The sequence below is a fragment of the Lissotriton vulgaris genome, chromosome 6, assembly GCF_964263255.1.
Source record: "Lissotriton vulgaris chromosome 6, aLisVul1.2, whole genome shotgun sequence".
Lineage (NCBI taxonomy): Eukaryota > Metazoa > Chordata > Amphibia > Caudata > Salamandridae > Lissotriton > Lissotriton vulgaris.
The window spans coordinates 1,234,813,365-1,234,833,277 of record NC_141694.1 but is presented as its reverse complement, the minus strand read 5'-3'; the positions used below and the strand labels follow the sequence as shown (position 1 = coordinate 1,234,833,277).

The window sequence follows — 19,913 nt, the reverse complement described above, 5'->3', positions numbered from 1 at the left end:
TAGCACTCTTTGAGCTCATTTTTAGATGGAAAAGAGGCTGTCTCAGGTGACAACCACAGCTCAGAGAGGCCCAAAGATAGGAGAGTAGCCTTAAGATCTCTAAACCATCCTATTTTTAGTGCTCCCGGAGAGTTTTTTAACTCAAGGCAGGCTTCAGCATAGTGGTGTAGGTCAGGGGTTGTCCACAGACGCCTCCAGAAGGAAATCGGTCGAAATCGTGCACAATCGACCACCGAATGGCACCCAAGGTCGTATAGTAGGGGAATTAAAGGTGTCGATTGTGGCAGACCAGTTGCCATCCTTAGAAATTTATTTTGAGAATGTTTCAGGGAGTCCAGGTTGCTACCTCCCCATAGCTCAGCACCATATAGCACTGCTGACAAAACCTTCCCACCATAGATCTTCATCAGCGGGGACATGGGTTTAGTAAAGGAGCTTTTATGTTCTTTAATCAGTGCTCCCCCCAGCTGTTGATGTTTCAGGGTCAGGAGCTCGATCTGATGGGACCAATTGAGTGTGTCGCTAAATGAAACACCCAAATAAGTAAAGTACTTGGTCTGCTCAAGGGGGGTATTCCCCATTAGTACCCTAGCCTTGACCTGCTTGTGACCCCTCATGACCATAAATTTGGTCTTTGCGACGTTCACCTCTAGCTCATGCTCGCTGCAGAAACTCTCAAACCTCGACAGAGCAAACTGTAATCCCTGCCTGGTTCTTGAAATCAAGAGAGTGTCGTCAGCGAACATGAGCAGAGGGATCTTCATGCCAGCCAAGCTTGGCGCATCTGTGGGGCAGCCCTCAAAATACTTGGTGACTCTGTTTATATATAGAGAAAACAGAGTTGGAGCCAAAACGCATCCCTGTCTGACCCCTTTCAGCACAGGAAACTTTTTGGTCACCTCACCAGGTTTTCCCCACCGTACATAGGCATAAGTCTCTGCATGAAGGTTGACAATGATACGAACTAAAGAGGGAGGCATACCCATTTCCAAAAGACTGTTCCAAAGCCCAACCCTTGGTACAAGATCGAACGCAGACCTAAGGTCTACGAAGGCCGCGTAGAGGTTACCTTTGCCAAGGGTGACCGTCTTCCAATGTAGAAGCATAAACCGAAAGGCCTGATCCAGAGTACTAACATGTGGTCTAAACCCTGCTTGGAGAGGAGTAAGTATATTGAATTCCTCAATCCAGGCCTGAACCCGGGAAAGGACAAGACGTGACACTATTTTTTGGACCGCGTCAATAAGGCTGATCGGCCGGTAGTTGGAAGGAACCGACCGATCACCCTTCTTGAAAATGGGCAAAATCTCAGCACCCGCCCATGAGACAGGCACCTTTGCTCCACTGGCCAGCGTGTTTGCCAGGAACAGTAGGTAGGGCACCCATAGGTCTTGGTCCTGTTGGAACAAATCCGCCGGGATACAATCCGGACCGGGAGCTTTGCCCCTAGGGATGGAATTCAAAACGTTTTCAACCTCTTTGGCTGAAAACACAAGGGTGTCAAAGGACAGCGGCCACCCAATAGGACTTTCCCAATCACTAAGGCACCTGAACTGATCCTCAAAATGGGACACCCATTTTTCTTGGTCGACAAAGGCAGGGCTCGGACGATCGTCCAAGGACTTACCCCATTTGAGGAGGTGCCAGAAATGCGTGAGATTTCTAGAACCGCAAGCCTCAACTAGAAGGGCCCAGCGTTCTTGATCCCAGGTCGCTTTGGCCCGCCTCTTGGCTATATTGTAGGCCTTCCTGGAAGATTTAATAAGAGCTGTGTCTCTAGATTTTAGAGCTTTGAACAGGTTTTGATGAGATGTACCACACTCATCATTGAACCAGTTCGCTGGCTTCCTCGGTTTCCCAATGCCCTTTTTAGCAACTATTTTAATAAATAGGGACTTGAGAGATGTGAACAGGCTGGCATGAATATCTAAGATTTTAGTAGATATTTGATTTGGGTCATCACATAGCTCAAATAATTTTAGGGAATCAGAGACCAGAGATCTTATTTTGGTGCGAGCATCCACATCAACAGCAACCTTTGGCCACCGTACCCTCCTCAAGTCATTAGTTAATACCAAGGCCTCTTGAACAGCGTTAGCGAGATGCACAGAGGGCTTGGAAAAACTAAAATCCTTGAGTTCCGCAAGGAGAGGTTCGTGGTCACTTTCAGGCCGAGGGCTGATTTCCATATCCAAAACTAAGGACCACAGAGTTACATCAACTAAGATATAGTCAATGCGACTACTAGATCTTCCATTAAAGAATGTTGGGTTGCCCAATCTGTCTGATCTGGTACGGCCGTTTAGGGCACGCAGTCCCCAATTCAGGCATAGGCCTTTAATAAAAGTGCACTTCATTAAACCGAGAAACATTATTTTGTGAATTGTGATAAATGGCTATTTTTCGCCAACAATCTTCCTTTACCATACCATAATTAAAAATCTAATATTATAGATTCAGACACGTTTAGTTTTAATAATGGAGATAACTGTGGTATGGTAGATTAGTTTTCAAGATTGTACAGATGCCTTCTGATTTAAATGATGTTACATCTAAACCATTGTGGTCTTGTTATCATTTTGAAGGTGATATTAAAGGAATCATTCCTCCTAATACACACAACGTCAACATTTGTAATGAGAAGACATGCAACAGGAGAAATTCAACCAGGAAGATTGTACTTTATACATTTAAATCTAGAAGAGGGAGTAAGGAATTGTTCGGGCGCCAAGGACATCCACGGGTTACTGTGCCTCATTTGTGTCAGCTGAGTTTGTATACCCCTGTTGTCACACGGGCCTCGTGCTATAGTCATCCCAAACCAAGCATACCCTTTCAGTGCTTGTCTTTCTAGGTAGCAATGACAGAGCAGCCCAACTCTTCCACAGGGAGGTGTTGCGGTTGGAAATGCAGAATCCTGTAATACATATGGTGGCAGTCAATAAATCACTATCCAGTAAGTGTTTTTAATTTTAGAAAGGAGACGTACTAAAATGCACTCAAAGTTAAGTACTATGGATAAGAATACAATTATACATAGTATAGGGTCGGACAAAACATTATACCAAATAGTACAGACGTTCTTGGTGGAAGAAACCCTCTCTTAAGGAAGTTTGTCCTCCAACATTATCTGCCAGCTTCCTCAATAACAAGTTGCATGCTTGCATGCCCTAACATGTAAAACCACGGTACAGGGCACCAATTAGATCCATTGGTAAGGCCAAATTCAAACCAGACTCAATGTTTCATTTCAAGAGCCACAGGTCCTTGCAAATCTGGACTTGTGGACTTTGGTTGCCAACACACCTCAGGACCCTGTGACCTCTGCTAGGGTCAGCCTCCCAGGGCTTTTAAAAACGGTAGACCCCAGCAGATGACTTTGAACAGGAGCCCTCCTGCATCTGGGCCCCTTTGTGTTTTTTTCCTGGCTGCACGCTTCGCCCACCACAACTCCTTCCAAAAGCCTCCTGAGATCCAGACTTTGCTGATATTGGTTCTTAGTCTTCTGACAAAGTTGTGGTCTATATTTTCAAAATAATGTCCTCATTCAGGGCACGTTCCCATCGTCCTTTTACACAGTGAGTTTAGCATCTTCTCTCTAGGCAGATGCAGCTTCTCCAGCAAATGTATGACCCAAGCCTCTTGCACAGCTCGGTTGCTACGAGGCAGCTGGACTCAACAGAGGAAAAGCCTGACTCGTGGAGTCATGACTCAAGGCAGACTTCTGTTCTAGGCAATGCAATCCTGAAATCGCCTTTTTCATGCAAGTAATTGCTCTTTTCACCAGGCAGTCTACTGCTCTCGTTCTAGTGGATCCCTTGGCTTACTGTGTTGTTTGCACTGCATACACTTGAGGTGGCAGGTACTGGTCATCATATTATGTGGTTTCAGTGCAGCTGCCACAAAGCCTATTGGAACCGAACTTGTGCACCGAAACCCTAGTAAAAGGTCTGAGGTGTCCCCCCAAGCTTTACAAATGACAGTAGTTTAAAGGGATGATGGAGCAGCATCTAGTGCTGGACACAATCCACTGGTGTCCGCTCACTAGCCACTAATCTTCAGGGGACTGCAGTTGGTTCCCTTTCAGGTACACTAGAATCCCTTGGCTATGGCGTAGTATGTTTGAAAGGCCTATAACTTGGTAACCACCAGTTGCGGTTGGAATTTTACGGTTTCATTGGCGCCCATAGTTCTAGGGTCACAGACCATGGCCAGCATTACCTCAGCAAAGACAAGGTAGGAGACAATAGACCAGCGGTTCAAATGTGAATATTTCCTGAACCTCTTAAGATTTATATGTAGTCAACGGGACAGGGGTTAAAGCTAATGTAGTCCTCAAAGCTTCTGATGGCAACAAGAAGAGAAAAAACGGATTTCCCTGCAATACGAACAGAGTTCGGGACAAAGAGTCTCACCCTCAGCAGAAGCAGATGGTTCTCCCCTAGCCCTATATGATGCAGACAAATAGTACTGGATAATGAACTGGGGCACATGGGTGAGAGCTCCTCATGCTCCCAGGGCTGATGCAGTCATTCTATGGATCCCTTTGTCTCTACAAGTCAACTAGACTCGGGATTCACTGGCAGAGAGGCATTTCTCCTAAAAGGTGAAGACCTGTATCTTCTTTCATAGGCAGCAGTCACCTCACACAGGGCAATCATAGCAGTCCTTCCTCTTGATTCCCATTGAGTCTTGAGTCCAAGTTTACCCCATGCTTCGAAAGGAAGGCACTCACTAGCAGAGTGCTGCCTCTGGGTTGCAGTCTTCTCTACAACTCTGGTATGCACTCCGCCGTCTTAAGACAAGAATTCCTATAACAAAGTGCTGGTAGAAATGGCTTTTACAGTCAACTCTCGGGCAATATTTGAATTCTCGTGGGCTTTTCCAATCGTAGGATGAGGAATGCTCCATGATCAGTGCATGTAGGGACTAGGGACAACTAGTTCAGGCAAAATATTTATTGGTTGCCATGCAGCAAATCACACTTCCCAGAGATGCAGATTGAGGCAGAGAGAGGAAGAGAGCCCCCTCTTGGAGCACTCTGGAAGAAGCAGTGCAGCTGTGAGGCAGAAACTAGACCGGATTGATGAACTGACTCCCCTACTCACAGAAATTGGGCAGGAAGGAAAGGAATTCAAAAGCATAGGCTCGCAGGTCAGCAGAGTCCTAGACAGCTTTGCACAAAGTCCTCCACAATTTTGAGATCTTTCTCTCTCACACATAATCGTGTTTTCTGTTAGACACTCACACACCTCAAAGTCAACTACATCAAACATTGATCTACACGCACATTCTCCATACATGGCCCACACATTGAGGTAACACCCAATTAAGGATGCCTGGCAGTCTTTTTATATGGCATGGTGGGTGGAGGGGCACGGTAAGCATTATCCTGCAGAGAAGATAGGGAAAAAAGGCAGTCCCTTCTCTACTGTGCGTTGTGCCATCAGCACCAGTCGCACCAAGCGCTGGTGGAAAAGGCATAGCCACTCTCTGGAAAGTGCATGCGCTTTGACTGACCCTTTAACCTCAGAGCACAGGTCTGGGATCTCAAATCATTGAAAATGGGAGAACCTTTGGTGCACTTGCATGATTATCAACCTCAATTAGGGAAAAAACAGAGGGCAGGATAGCACAGCTCTCCAGACTCATGCAGGGTACTTTGTGTCTCAGCAATGATGAACATCTCAAACAACATTAGGGTAACTCAAGAAGCATTATTAATATATGAAACTAAAAAATATAAAAATGAATAAAACCTGGGTGGGAGTAATGTTTTGTTTTGTCATTTTACTCCCCACCTCTGACATTTAATTGGACAATCATCAGTTACATCTGGTATTCGAGTCATAAGTGCATATTAGAGTTTAAGAAATTGAAAGCATTCAAGGATTTTGAAGCAGCTGTTGATTGGTATGATGCCACCAACAGTGAGGCTGCATTACTTGAAGAAAGGAAGACCACCTTGCACTTCCGCTGAGGCCCTAAAAGGTATCAAACCAGCCCATTTTCGGGCACTATAGAAACACCTATTCTGTATAGACACTTCAACGAGAATGAGAGACAGAAACATTAACTCCGTGGACCAATCAGAACTATTCACAGTTTTTGAAGTATGACATGAGTAACAAAAGTGGAACTCAGCACGCAAAATTTGACAAAAAACACATTTCAAGAATCAAAACTTATCCTTTCAGGTATTTTGTGGAATTAAATGTGCTATGCTGACCAAGAAGAGGTTTTTGTACTGCAAACAATACTGACCAGAAATTAATTTTTCATTTTGGTGTCTGAAGGAACAGAAACTTTATTGCACCAGGAAACTGACAAAATGTCTCCATGAAGGACTGGTGCCTTCACCTGTGGATACCTGTGCTTTGTTCACTCTGACAGTTGCTTAGTCCAGTGGCAATAGATTAAGCAAAAGGTGGGAGACAGTGGGATTATTGCATCGCTTACTAATGCGTGTAAACCTTTGAAGCCCTATCACTTGCTTTCATTGCACTGTGGCAATATTCTCTAGGATGAATCACAAAAGTGGTGTTTATAGGATATCGTATAAAGTTGACTTACGTCATTGATTTCAATAAGTCACCTCACTACATGAGCTTGCAAAGTTGTTTCTAAAGCACATATTTCATTTACATAGCTCATCAAGCGTGATCATTTTAGCTCGGGAGGCATATTATACTTCTCATTAATTAGTTGTATGTCAACTCAGTGTGGCATCTTCAGTATCAACAGGCATATGTAAAGAGAAAACCAAACCTTGGCTCTAATGGCATAGAGAGGAATCCTCTGCTCTACTGCAGTGAGGAAATCTTCCCTCTAACACAGGTAGTAAAATAAAGCCATAATATTGGTTAAGTGAAACCTATTGTTCCTGGTACCACTGCACCTGTTACGCTAATGATTTCTGTGACTTTTTAATTATCTGCACAGCTCAATTATTCAATAGTAAGGTAATTGTTTGGCAGCGAAAAAAAAGCATGAGTGACTGTGGGAGAAATGAATGACTGTTTAAGGTATGTTGTTCAGGACCTTGGTTCACCAGTTTCCCCACAAGCTGTTCCTACTTTAGAAGCCCTGCCCAGAAATATAACGTACCAAAGAATTCTCCATCTTTACAAAAAACAAGGGTCACCCTGCTACAACTGCCTTTAGATTGTCTTTAGCCAACACCCAATCCCTACTTAGCATAATTGTCTAGTCACCAGCTGAGGTCAAAATGTCTAACTGAAAGCTCCGGAGAGATTAAAAATAAATTGATAAATGGGAATTAACTGTTGAGCCATTTTGTTCTATTTATTACCTAAATCTATGACCATTTTTGTGCCCCCTTCAGTACCTTGAATCTTTATGAAATAGTTATAAATTGTTTCTTAAGGAGACCCAGTAAATCAGTAAGAGCAGAAAGGGAGAGAATGTGTGTGCTACAAACTATTCTAATCGGTAATTCTATCGCTTTTTCGATTTACAGTTGCGTTTGTTTTGCCTTTAATAAGATTACGAATATTTCCCTAAATTATTTTTACTTGCAGGGACAACATGGTTTCTCATCCCAGAGATTATTTGCATCAAGGTGACATGCATAGGTGTAGTGTTAATGCAGCAGTGCACAATAACGGAATTAAATTCCAGGCTGCACCACAAATGGGAACAGTAAAAAGAAGTAACTTGCCACCAGAATTACGTGAGTTGTCACATTGTTACTTTCTTTTTTTTTCTTGTTGTTCTAGTTTATTTGCTCATATGCCATGTTAATTTCATCTCCTAACTTTACATTAACATGAGTGATATAAAACTCGGAATTTCACGCAAAATATTATAATTCTGCCTATGCTTAACAACCAGTGGCACAGAGAGTCAGTACATTTCATAGTGATCCGTTGAATGGAAGGAGGGTGGCAGCACGCTGCCTCGCATGCCAGCACTCAATTTGCCTCAAACAATCATGGTAAATGCAGTGCTTGATAACACTTAGTTCAGAAGAAGTTTTTACTTTTTCACCCTTGTTGTTGCAGCTTGTGCCATGTAACTGTAAACATGTGTTTCTGGATTCATTCCTTCCTCAGTTGATAGCAACAAGTTGTTGTGCGTTTGCTGGAAATGCCGCCCAAAGCTTTTTTCAGGTCTTTGTAGTACTGAATGGGCGCAGGTGCATCAACACAACCTCGTTAGCTCAGTAGCTCAAGGGAGCCTTTTCGAACAGGAGGGTGGGAGCACAAAGCCTCGCATCCCAGCACTCCGTTTGCCCCAATGCATAATGGTAAATGCAGTGTTTGATAACACTTAATTCAATAGATTTTTAATTTTTCACCTTTGTTTGTGCAGCCTGTGCTGTAAGTCTAGTCATGTGTTTCTGGATTCATTCCTTCTTCAGTAGCGACCAACAAGTCGTTATGGGTGATCCATATAATGGTACAAATATGTGATGGTACCAGGATATTAAAATCTTGAATGACACACTTTCTGGAAGTCAATTTGTTGGGCTGACAATAAAAGTGTCGAGTTATGCGACTTAGTCTTAATTTTGTGATCATTAATTTTACATATAAAAAGCAGTTGTGGTGACTGATTCTGTTAATTTATGTCTATTTGCAAAGCGCACTGTCACCCCCAAGAGTATATTGGTGCTGAGTAGGTGTGTCTGCCTAGCTATGCCTATGGTAGGTTGGTTAATTGAAAAGCCAGGTCTTCAGCTTCTTTCAGAATTCAAGAAGAGACGAGTACGCTCTGTTGTGGAGTGAGAAGACATTCAACGCTTTAGGAGCAATGTATGAGAGTGCCCATCCTCCTGTTTTGGTTCTGTGTATGCATTAGATGTGTGCAAGTAGGAGTCCTGCAGAGCTCAGGTGTCTAGTTAGTTGGTGGAAGGCGATGCAACTGTTCAGGTAGGTGGGGCCTGAGTTGTGTAGTGCCTTAAGTTTGTGTGAGGAGTTTGAGTTGAGCACGTTTGTGTATCGGGAGCCAGTGTAGTTCCCCGAGATGTTGTGTGATGTGAGATCTGTGTGGGAAATTTAGTATGACTGCTGAGTTCTGAATGGTTTGTAGTCTTCTAGTGAGCTGCTTGGCGATTCTAGTGTAAAGGGTGTTCCCATAGTCAAACTTGCTGGTGACTAGTGTGTGAGGAAACAGATTCGAGAAGTTGTACGTGTGATCTCCACATAAGATTGGTTTTGTTTGCCAGGATTAATATCCGTTTCTTTCAGCTCGTAATATGAGGGCCAGAGACAATTCTGTTTGCAGCAAGGTTTCTTTATTTTTAATCAAACAACAAGGACAGCCGACACGTGTTTCGCCCCCTCTTGGCGATTTGCGCCGGGGCTTTTTCAAGGCTAAATAGGTTAAGTCACATCCAAGGTTCCTGTTTCATGATTTGTACATTGTCCATATAAAAATAAAGTTCTTCAATAAAAACATTTCTTTCCAGGCTAATGCCTCCGTTCCTACGATCTTCCCGGCATGGCGATCTGCGTCGACGCAGGATCGCCATGCCGGGAAGATCGTAGGAACGGAGGCATTAGCCTGGAAAGAAATGTTTTTATTGAAGAACTTTATTTTTATATGGACAATGTACAAATCATGAAACAGGAACCTTGGATGTGACTTAACCTATTTAGCCTTGAAAAAGCCCCGGCGCAAATCGCCAAGAGGGGGCGAAACACGTGTCGGCTGTCCTTGTTGTTTGATTAAAAATAAAGAAACCTTGCTGCAAACAGAATTGTCTCTGGCCCTCATATTACGAGCTGAAAGAAACGGATATTAATCCTGGCAAACAAAACCAATCTTATGTGGAGATCACACTTACAACTTCTCGAATCTGTTTCCCCAAACCTGAAGCCCAAGAGGTCCAGAGCTTCGAGTGTGTCTCCATCAACCAACTAACCATACTTATCTAAGTGTTGTCTAAAGCCTAGAAATCCTTGGGCCTTTGCTACTTTATCCACTAGTGTGTGAGGACCAGTTTTTCTAATGTCGCCTGAGACCTATTTCAACATCTTCCACAGGGTGTGGAAGCTGAATGCAGTGACGACGTTGACTTATGCAGTCATGTCTGGTTTGCTGTCTATGATTATTCCATGGTTCATGGTGTGGGTTCTGGGTGTGGGTCCGAGTTTGGCCGGCCATCAGTTAAAGTTGCATGGTGTTCCTGCCGAAGATCACTACTTCTGTCTTGTCATTGTTGAGCTTGAGACAGTTGGCTTTCACCCAGTTAGCGACTTTGGTCATGCAGGGGATGAACATGTTTCTTGTGTTTGGAGTCTTGTTCGAGTGGGAAAGTAGGAGAGGATATTGATGTTGTGTATATGGACGATGTTGGCCAGAAGGATCATGTATGCGTTGAAGAGGGTGGGGCTGAGCGATCAACTTGAGGCACTCCACAGATGAGTTTGCAGGCTACTAAGGACTAAAGTGCCAGTGTGACAGTCAGTTGCTTTCAGAGACGTCTGCAAAGCCTCCTCATTCTAGATATCATAGTTCAACCATAAGGGCTGTAACCCTGTACTAAGCAGTTCCAACATAACCACCTTAACCACAGTTATCTTGGTTCCTGTAGCTACCCCTATGCCTAGGCAATAGCTATCAAGTCCTGCTTGCAAGCTTTTCCATTTGGCAATGAAACCAAGATCCTGTGTGCCATCCACAGCGAAGGGAATTTTGTGGACTGCCAAAAAAGAAGTGGTGTAGTACATTGGGTGGCCCACTTTTCACACCCAGGAGGAAGCTCATTGTAGTGCCAGCTTGGCCCGAAGAAAAGAAGTATTCTGATCCAGGTATCTATTAATTCTGTGGGAAACTGTTGAGAAGTAACATCCTCTATAAACTCTGTAGAGCCATGCTGCGCTGCCCTGTGTCTGTATCCTGTATTACCTTTTTATTTCTTCCCAGTGAGCTCAACAATCATGCACGCCAAATAAAAAGTCTCTTTGTATATTTCCTAGAGCATGCAGAGCTTGGTCCTGATGGTGTGGGGCATTCAAGGTCCACTCCTCTTTGAGATAATGGCTAATGTCCTAGACCTTTTCACCTGTACCCTTCACGGGGAGCTGTCATTTGGCCTCCTTATACAAACGGCTTGCCCAGTCTCTCCTAACCATTCTCCCCTAACCGTCCCAACTAGTCCTTTACCTCCACATTGAGTAGGACAGTTATTGAGGTTGCATATAATGCCTGTGTATGATACAGTCTACTGAATTCCAAGTTTATATGTGGGGGGTATTAAAGATGGTGGCTGTCTTTGTGCAAGGCTGCCAGAGTAGCATCTTGTAAGTTGCAGTCTACATATTAGCTTTCTAGTCCTGTCCTGTCCTGTCCTCCTCACTCAATCCTGGTACAGTTGTACCTGTGGATTGGGGTGTTGACCCACCAGGTCTTTGAAGATACCACAGTGCCTCTGCTAAAGTGTTCCCAGCTCCATTTCTTCTTCCTTACATGAGCTACATCTCTTAGGATTCTGACTCATTGACTGGGGTGTATGTGGCTATATATACTTCTTGCACCGGTTAGAACTAGCTAAGGAGAAGCACAAGTTCACTATGACTCCTGCAAGTTGAGAACACCAGTGGTCATGCCCCTTCAGAATTGGACCAGTGCCTCCAGCTTCAAAGGATTCTACAGGTCCTGTTTGTCATACCTGACTAAGGCTGAGGAGAGGTCAAGGTCCAAGATTTGAGTGAAGCATTGTCCTGCTTAAAATGGGCTCCTGCTGAGGGAGAAGATCCAGGACTGTGCTGAGTGATTATCTTCGTTTTAGGGATTAAGAGATCCCAGCAGATTGCAGAGGACCAGTGTGAGCCTTCATCGGACTATGCCAGCTTCAGAAGTGGTCTCCCTCCAGACTACTGGTTGACCCTTATCAATACCATCAACAGCATCAACTGGGTTCCCAGAAATACATTTGCATTCTACTTCCGAAGAGAGTGCATCTCCTTCGTCTCTGACCCGGTCTTTGCTATATATTTTTTTTATATTAGAACAAATAACATGTTAGAGCACTATTATATTAAAAGTGTATTAAAGATAGTTAATTTAAATATTCAATTAGTGTTTCATTTATGGAAAGTTTTATTAAAAATTCCAATTACTGTAAAATATTTCTTTTTAATATGTATTAAACATTAATTAAAGTCACATGCAGAATTTTAATTCATTTACTTTTCTCTACCAAAATTAAGTTACATTTATTTTTAATTTAAAAAAAGTTTGTTAAAATGTATGTTAAAAATTGTATAAAATATTATTTATTTTTAAACTATACAGAATTTTGGAAACATGAAATAAATATATAAATATGTATTTATTTATTTTTAACAGTCAAAAGAACGTAACTATTTCCTTTAGACTTTTTTTAGGTCCGTGTCTACATTAGGAGTTTCCAGCAGCCCTAGGAGAGGACTTGCCTAATTTGACCTTCACTTATTACCTAGGTGCTTGCTCTCGTGTCAGACAAGTCATTGACGAACAGGGTCAGCAAGGAACAGTAGCAGCATAACTCTAAGCCAAAAAGGGACATAAGTTCCCAATAGCTTGACTATACCACTGGCAGACAGACACTTAGCTGCTATCAGGGCTTCCAGGCTGGAAAGAGTACAACTCTTGCCCAGCAGGATCTAATGTAAATCTGGAAATGTTGTTCTTGTGGCAAATGGTGGGGACAACTCCTGCCACTTTCAGGTGGACTTTAATGTTAGAACTCCCTTAACAGTATAATAGTGGTTGTTCAGGAGAAGCGAAGTGCTATTTGCCTTCTTGAGGAATGACTTGACCAAGCCTGGGTTGGTGAAAGGGCCTGAAGTATATATAATAATAATAATTCGTATTTGTAAAGTGGGAACATATCACCCCTCAAGGATTTCAGGGCACTGGGGGCCATTGGGGAGATTACGTGAGCTATTACCCTGAGTCACATGATGCTGAGCTGAGGCCGGAGATCGAACCGCAGTTCCCGCGCTCTGGAGTCAGCTGCTCTGGCCGCTGAACCACACCTCTCATCTGAGTACACAATTGCAAACGAGGGCACAGCCTCCTCACTAAAGTAGGGGAGATCAAAGAAGATTACTCTTGAGTAAAAGGCAATTTTGTCAATGGCCAAATGGCAAGAGGGGACTGCAATACATTAGGGGACCTTCAAACAGGGGAGACATTTCTATTATTCTGGAAGTACAGGAGACATTTGGGGTGAGTCCTGGATATTTTCTGCAGTATGCCAAACTGGTAGGAACAGCAAGAGGAATCTAGACAGGATTCCCTGCTACACCAACAACTGTCCGGACATTGGAAGCCATTTTACAATTGGGCATGGCTCAGCACTCCATCATCCACATGTATGGGGCACTAAAATATGACAGCTGTTTAAGGCTATTTAAGGAAAAGCTGCATGGTAAGTTGATATTGGGGACCAGTTCACTGACACTGTGTGGGATGCTGTCTGTGCACAACTACAAGACGTATCGGGTAATGTGAGATTCAAGTTAATGCAGTTCAGTTTTCTTCATCAGTGGTTCTCAGTAAAAATGTATCCTGAAAGGAATGTCTCCTGTCCCAGATGTCCCATAGACAGATCCTCTTTCCTCCAATTTGCATTTGAGTGCTGACTGCTCAACCATACTAGGAAACAATGTTTTCCACACTGGAATCAGTAACTGGAATTTCATTAGAGCTTGGTCCTGTATAGAGTATACTAGGAGTGCTCCCTAACAGGTAAGAAGATGCGCCTAAAATTTCTGACATTGACATTGGTGTTTGATGTGTGGCAATGGGGTGGATAAGTACCAAAGCTACTAAGCTCGCCCAGGGGCATAGGGATGTAATAGAATGTGTGACAGTTGAGTAAAAGTGTATCAAAACAGTCAGAAGAGACAAAAAAGTCCATGAAGACCTATAAAGATGAGAGGAGCTTTTAGAGAGGTTTGTGGAGGGCAAGGAATAGGACAGGGATAATGTAGGGGTGATTGTCTCTTGGCAAGTAACTAAACACTGCAAATGCACTGGAGGGAGATGTTTTTCTTGCACCAACCGAGCCCGGTTGGTGCAAGTAAAGGGATGAATGGTCAGAAAATGTGGAACGTGGAACGAGCTGGTATGATGTGCACCATATCAATAACTTACCTTATGATATCAATATTGCATAATGGTACTGATGGAAAGAATCAGAAGGGGTGGTACCGTCAAACTACATTATGATTGTCAAATTTATTGTGGATGCTTATATGCCGTGGGTGTCAATGGTTCTTGTTGTTATTTGCTAACGGAAAAACCCAATAAAGAAATGTGTATAACCATTCCATTCCAAAAACTTTATTCGACGTGTAAAGTCATAAAAGCACAAACATACATTTGGATCCATTCACATGGTATCTATATGCAATTCATATATGCTCTAGTCAAATTCAATACATACCCCCTTAATTGGAGGAACATAAAATCCTAAAATCTATATACAAGACTAACATTTTGTTAAAAATGAATATACTAAAAACGTTGTAAATACGCTACAATACATGCTACCATTATTACCAGTTAATTAAAAGGGAGCAAATGATTATACAAAAAATGCAATACAGCCTGATAAAAATGCTATTGGACAGATACCTCATCATGGAACCTTGCTCTTATCGCCCACCCCCACCCCAAATATTTAGCCATGGCTATTAAAATCGTTCATGGGTGTCACTTCTTAGGATTCTTTCAGCCTCATGCATCCTTGTTCCCAAGAGCTTGCAAATTGGAGTCAACCAGGCACGACGTGGAGCTTTATACCCAGTGCATTCAAACAATACATGGGCCAGTAACTCTTTTCCAATCCGGCACACTGGGCACAAATCATTTCTAGGTGTTGACCATTTGCTAGTAAACACTCTTATTGGCAGGGTACCCACCCTGAACTGAAAATATAATTTCCGCTCAAAGGGTTTTGTGATAAAGTCTCAATATTGCTCTAGCCCCGGTGTAGGTCTGCAATCCAGGAAAAGCCCTGTAAGGGAAGAGGACTCACAACTTCTCACTATGTTGGATTGGGCCATTTCCCAATATTTGGCCTTCAAGACCTTTTTTTGCAGGAAAAGATGTGTTTTGGGGATCATCTAACAGAGCGTTCATGCCCAAATGTTAGGATTGCTCTAAGTTGTCTTGGCCATTTTATTTGGTGCAGTGTATCCACCCTTAGTACAGCTAGAAAGCCAGCCGCATACTCTGCAAGCTCTGGAGGAGACCAGAGTCCACGCCAATACAAGAGAGGACGTAGTTTAGCTATTTCTGCGTTTGGCTTTCTCCCAAGATCATTCAATAATGGTAGTGTTGGGGTACTCTGGGCAAGCTAGTTATGTTTCTAAGGAACTTATTTTCCGAGATAGTAAGTTTAGATAAGTTCACATGCCCCCCAGAGTTCTACACCATATAAGGCAGAACTGATGACTTTCAAATTATAAATCTCCATAGCAGGGTTAACTATCTTAGTAAAAGAAGTGTTATATTCTTTTTGTAGCACCTCAGCCAGCTGTCGATGTTTGAGGGAAGCTATATCGACCTGATGTGACCAGTTTACCCCTCCTGAATGTTGACTCCTCGATATGTAAATTCCTTGACCTGATCCAGCACGGCGTTGTTCAGCATAATGTCCCCTTAAAGGCCCTATGTAGATTAAAGGCCATCAATTTTGTTTTGGACACATTGACCTCCATTCCTCGACTAGCACAAAACTTTTCGAAGATTGTTAGTACCCTCTGGAGACCATTCGGTGTTTGAGAAAGGATAAATGTGTCGTCCGTAGAACATTAATATGGGGACTTTTTTGCCTGTGAGGGTTAACCTCATACAGTTTACTATCCCATTGATGTACAAGGAGAACAGGGTCGGGACCAGTACACATCCCTGCCAGACTCCCTTCCCTATTGGAAAAATATCTGTGACTTCAGCCTGCTTTCCCCATCGAATCTTAGCCTTATTATCTTCAAGTAGCCTGATGATGAGTGTCAGCAAGTCAAGTGGTAGCCCCATTTCTTGTAATGACTGCCAAAGTTTGGCACGCGGTATGAGGTCAAATGCTAACCTAAGATCAACGTACAAACTACCCTTCCCTAAATTAACTGTTTTCCAACACAACAAGATAAATCTAAACACTTGGTCAGTTGTGCTGGTAAGAGCACGAAACCCTGCTTGAAAGGGCGATAGGATGCTTCATTTGTCTATCCACTCTTGCACTCTATTGAGCACCAATCTGCCTATCACCTTTTGTAAAGAATCAATTAGGCTGATCGGCCCGAAGTTCCCTGGGCATGATTTATCCCCCTTCTTAAAAACAGGAATAATCTCTGCCCATTTCCAGGATTCCGGGACCGGCGCGCACTGAGCAATAGCATTTGACAATAAGGGAATGGTCCATCTCACTTTATCATAGTTGAATATATCCCCCGGTATTCCATCTAAACCCGGGGCCTTCTCAGCCATAATTGATTTCAGGGCCACCTCAACATCTGTCTTACTGAAGACCGCCTCCTTAAAAAATTGCTTGGCAATACTGTCCTCTATTTCATGCTCAATTGCTGGTATTGGGGTTAGAAATGGTTTGCCTACTCCATTTGTGAAACATGATTTTGGGGATGGGCGGCCTGCCCACCTCTATCCCATTTGTGAAAATTCAGAGCTGCTTGGGATTGCTGCTAACACAAGCCTCCCTCAGCTCATCCCACCTCTTACTGTCCCATTCCCTTTTTGCCTTAGATTGCGCCCTCCGGTATATGGCCCCCTCCGGTATATGGCCCTTGCAACACATACCTCCGCGGGGACCCCATGTTTTATAGCTACCCCTAGGTCAGCACGGGCCTTTTTACATTCTAGGTTATACCATTCCTGTATTTTGGGAGTTGCTACCTTTTTTAATTTACCCCTTTTGCTATAATGTGTGAGCAATAGTCCAAAAAATTCATTATGTATGTAAGTGGATTGCTTTAAATCTATCGGATTAGTTACACAGGCCTGTAAATTACAAATGGCCTGATCTAACTCTTTGTTAATGCTAGCAAGTAATAGTGGTAATTCTTTTACCTTAGCCCATTTTAATTGCCCCAAAGCGTTCGATGGAACAACATCAGCAGTGATGTAACTATCTAGCATAACGTGAGGGACTTTAAGATGTGAAAGATCCAAGTCCAGGCATAAAGGTTTTTATGGTCAATTTCTAGTCTAGCCTGAATCCACATGTCCTTCACTATATGCCAAAGTGTTAGGCTTACCAGTACATAGTCTATCCTACTGGTACTGTGGTCATTGTCGAAAGTGTTTGCCCCAATTTTGTCAGACTCTGTGTGGCCATTAACAGCCTGAAATCCCTTTTCCAAGCAAATAGAATTAATTTGAATCACAGCGTCTGACCATCTTTTCATTAGGACTGACTCCAACTTAGGTATACCCCACTTTAGATCTTCCTCATCAAACAGGTTACCATCCTGGCTCAGCAGTGGCTCAAATGTCGCATTAAAATCCCCTGTGACGATATTATTTGTGTCTGTCTGGCTACCCTCGAGAAGGTCATCAAGAGCAGCTAAAACTCCTGACTTCTTCCCCCTGGAGCCCCGCAGATAAATATTATATGTTTGCGTAATCCCGCTAGTACCACTAGACAGTCAGGGCCTGGATATCCTGACTATGGGTGGGGAGGACTCTTTAGGGCCTTTAACGGGCGATAGGTAAAACTTTAGATACCCTACACGATACAGGGGGGCTTCTGCCCAAGTCTCTTGGTACAGATAAATCTCAAACTCCTCAATAAAAGCACTCCATTCTGGAGAACCTAACTTGGAACCTAATCCTGCAATGTTACATGACAATGGTGTATTCAAAACAGGTAATGTACTAACAGCCATGAGACTGCATACAGCAAGAGGGCTTGGGCTGTCCTCCTGTTCTAATCCAGCTTTCTGTTCATGTGGCAAGGAACCCTCAATTACACTCAAATCCAGCTCTGGTGCTAAACTTTCGTTCACTATCAAGCTATCCCTGTAAACCACCTTGGTTAGTAGGTATACCTGCTGCCTCTTAACCATAATCGCCGGATGTCAATCTATATAGTCCAGGGTAGATAATCCCAGGAGCCTAGTTTGATTGAGCATATGTGAGCTGGCATTCAAATCACTCTTGGAGGAGCGTCTAAACTGGATAACTGACTGTCCTAGAGCACTGGTACGAAATTCAAGGGCAAATAGATTTTCCGCTAGATCCGCCCTGGCCATCATGAGCTCAATATAATCCAAGGGGATAGCAGTTGCTACCAACCTACGAGCTTTTACTATATCTTCCCTTATTACCGAGCAGCATCCTCTCACATGCCGTATCCAATGGATGGATTTATTTATAAGGAAGTCCTCACTTTCTAGTCTTTTTTTATCATCTAACTTTGGTACATTTACCTTAAATATTTTTAGGGGATTAGGTATTTCCGTAGGGTAGTGAGCTGGGAGCATATTTCTCTGTTCAGCCACTAGCTGGGTAGCATGAGGAGCAATGTTCACATTATGCCATATCGGGGTCCTCATCCGATCAGCTATATGAGGGATTTTAGTTTAGCTGTTGGTAAAATTTGTAACGGGTCGAGGCTTTGATAACAGCCTCACGTTTTCTGGCCAGGGCCTTCCCGAATTGGATAAGGCCCCATCTACATGTTTTTTCTACATGAGGGACAGTAGCTGGTAAAACCCTGCGTGTAACCTGAGTGGATGAAAATGTGCCCTGTGGATGACCTGAGCCTCCTCTTTTCCTTGGGTCCCCAGGTTGCGTTGGCAAAGGTGTCAGCGATTTTACCAGGGATGTTAAATCCTCTATCTACCCTCTCATTAAGCCAATTTCTTGTCTTAGAAAAGTAAGTTGCCGAAGCAGATCTCAATGTACCTTTATCGGAACTGCCCCATAGCCCTTCCCTGCTCATGAAGGGTTGGTAACAACTGAGTTGCCTGTATCCCTTCTTCTTTACTGCTTTCGTTGTCGGATATATCCACCAGTAGGAGGAATCTGTTAGTACAATGCACAGTGGTAGTAGTGTGTCCTGTATTAACTATACCCCCTTCGGCTGTATCCCCTCCAGCGGTTCTTTTTGCCAAGTTCTTATTGAGGGATTTATGGAACATAGCCAGAATGGAGGAAGTGGTTATTTTAACAACTGGGGACAACCTGGGGGGAGTAGGAACACTAATGGATTGTACCGAGGGATCTAGCTCTAATATCCACTCACACTCCACAATCAAGGTGTCTATCCGATCTAAGACACAATTACTATCTGCGTGCAGCTGTAACTTCCTTGCCTTTCTTGCCTTTTCTACCCCGGTTTAAGCTATTACCACCGACCTCCCCACCGTCTTCTCTACCATCAGGCAGCTTCCTTTTACCCATAGCTACAGATAAGGGATGGACAGTATGCCCTCTTCAGTCACTCAGTGCAAGATGCCTGCTAATTACCTCAATACCTTGCTACAAAAAGAGAAAAAAAGCCTAAGGAATGGGCCAGCTATTAGTTCCAGATAAAGTCACTAGAGTCTTTACAATTAGTCCCAAACAGGAAAGTATAAACAGTACTGTTATGTTTTATATATCTGTATACATTTGCTCATCTCCTAGCAACAGAGTTCTTTTGTTGGAATCCTAGTTGTGGAGTCCAGCAGAAGAAGCTTAGATGAGGAGCTGAGAGGTTGGCTATGAGGGTCACTCACTTCATACTTCAATAAACCACATTGAATTACTTCTGGTTCCTGTCTTTTCAAAAATGGCGACGAGGACGGGATGGATGTAAAGATGAAGTGATGAAGTAATTTGGAGGAAATCACTCTACGAGGTCAGAAGCATTCGAAGAATTCTAAAAAAAGAAATGTTAACAATTTTTTTTTTATAGGAACAAAAAGACCCTCAGAGACCCGTCAACATCA

The 19,913-nt window shown here is 43.2% G+C and overlaps 1 protein-coding gene across 1 annotated transcript in view; it reads left to right on the top strand.

The window, feature by feature from the left end:
• LOC147708676 (E3 ubiquitin ligase TRAF3IP2-like) overlaps positions 1-19,913 on the top strand; it is a 264,726-nt gene that overhangs the window by 54,814 nt on the left and 189,999 nt on the right. The window contains exon 4 of the mRNA XM_086927333.1: positions 7,542-7,693. Within this exon, the coding sequence (XP_086783459.1) occupies positions 7,542-7,693 (152 nt within the window). The remainder of the gene's footprint in view (positions 1-7,541; positions 7,694-19,913) is intronic.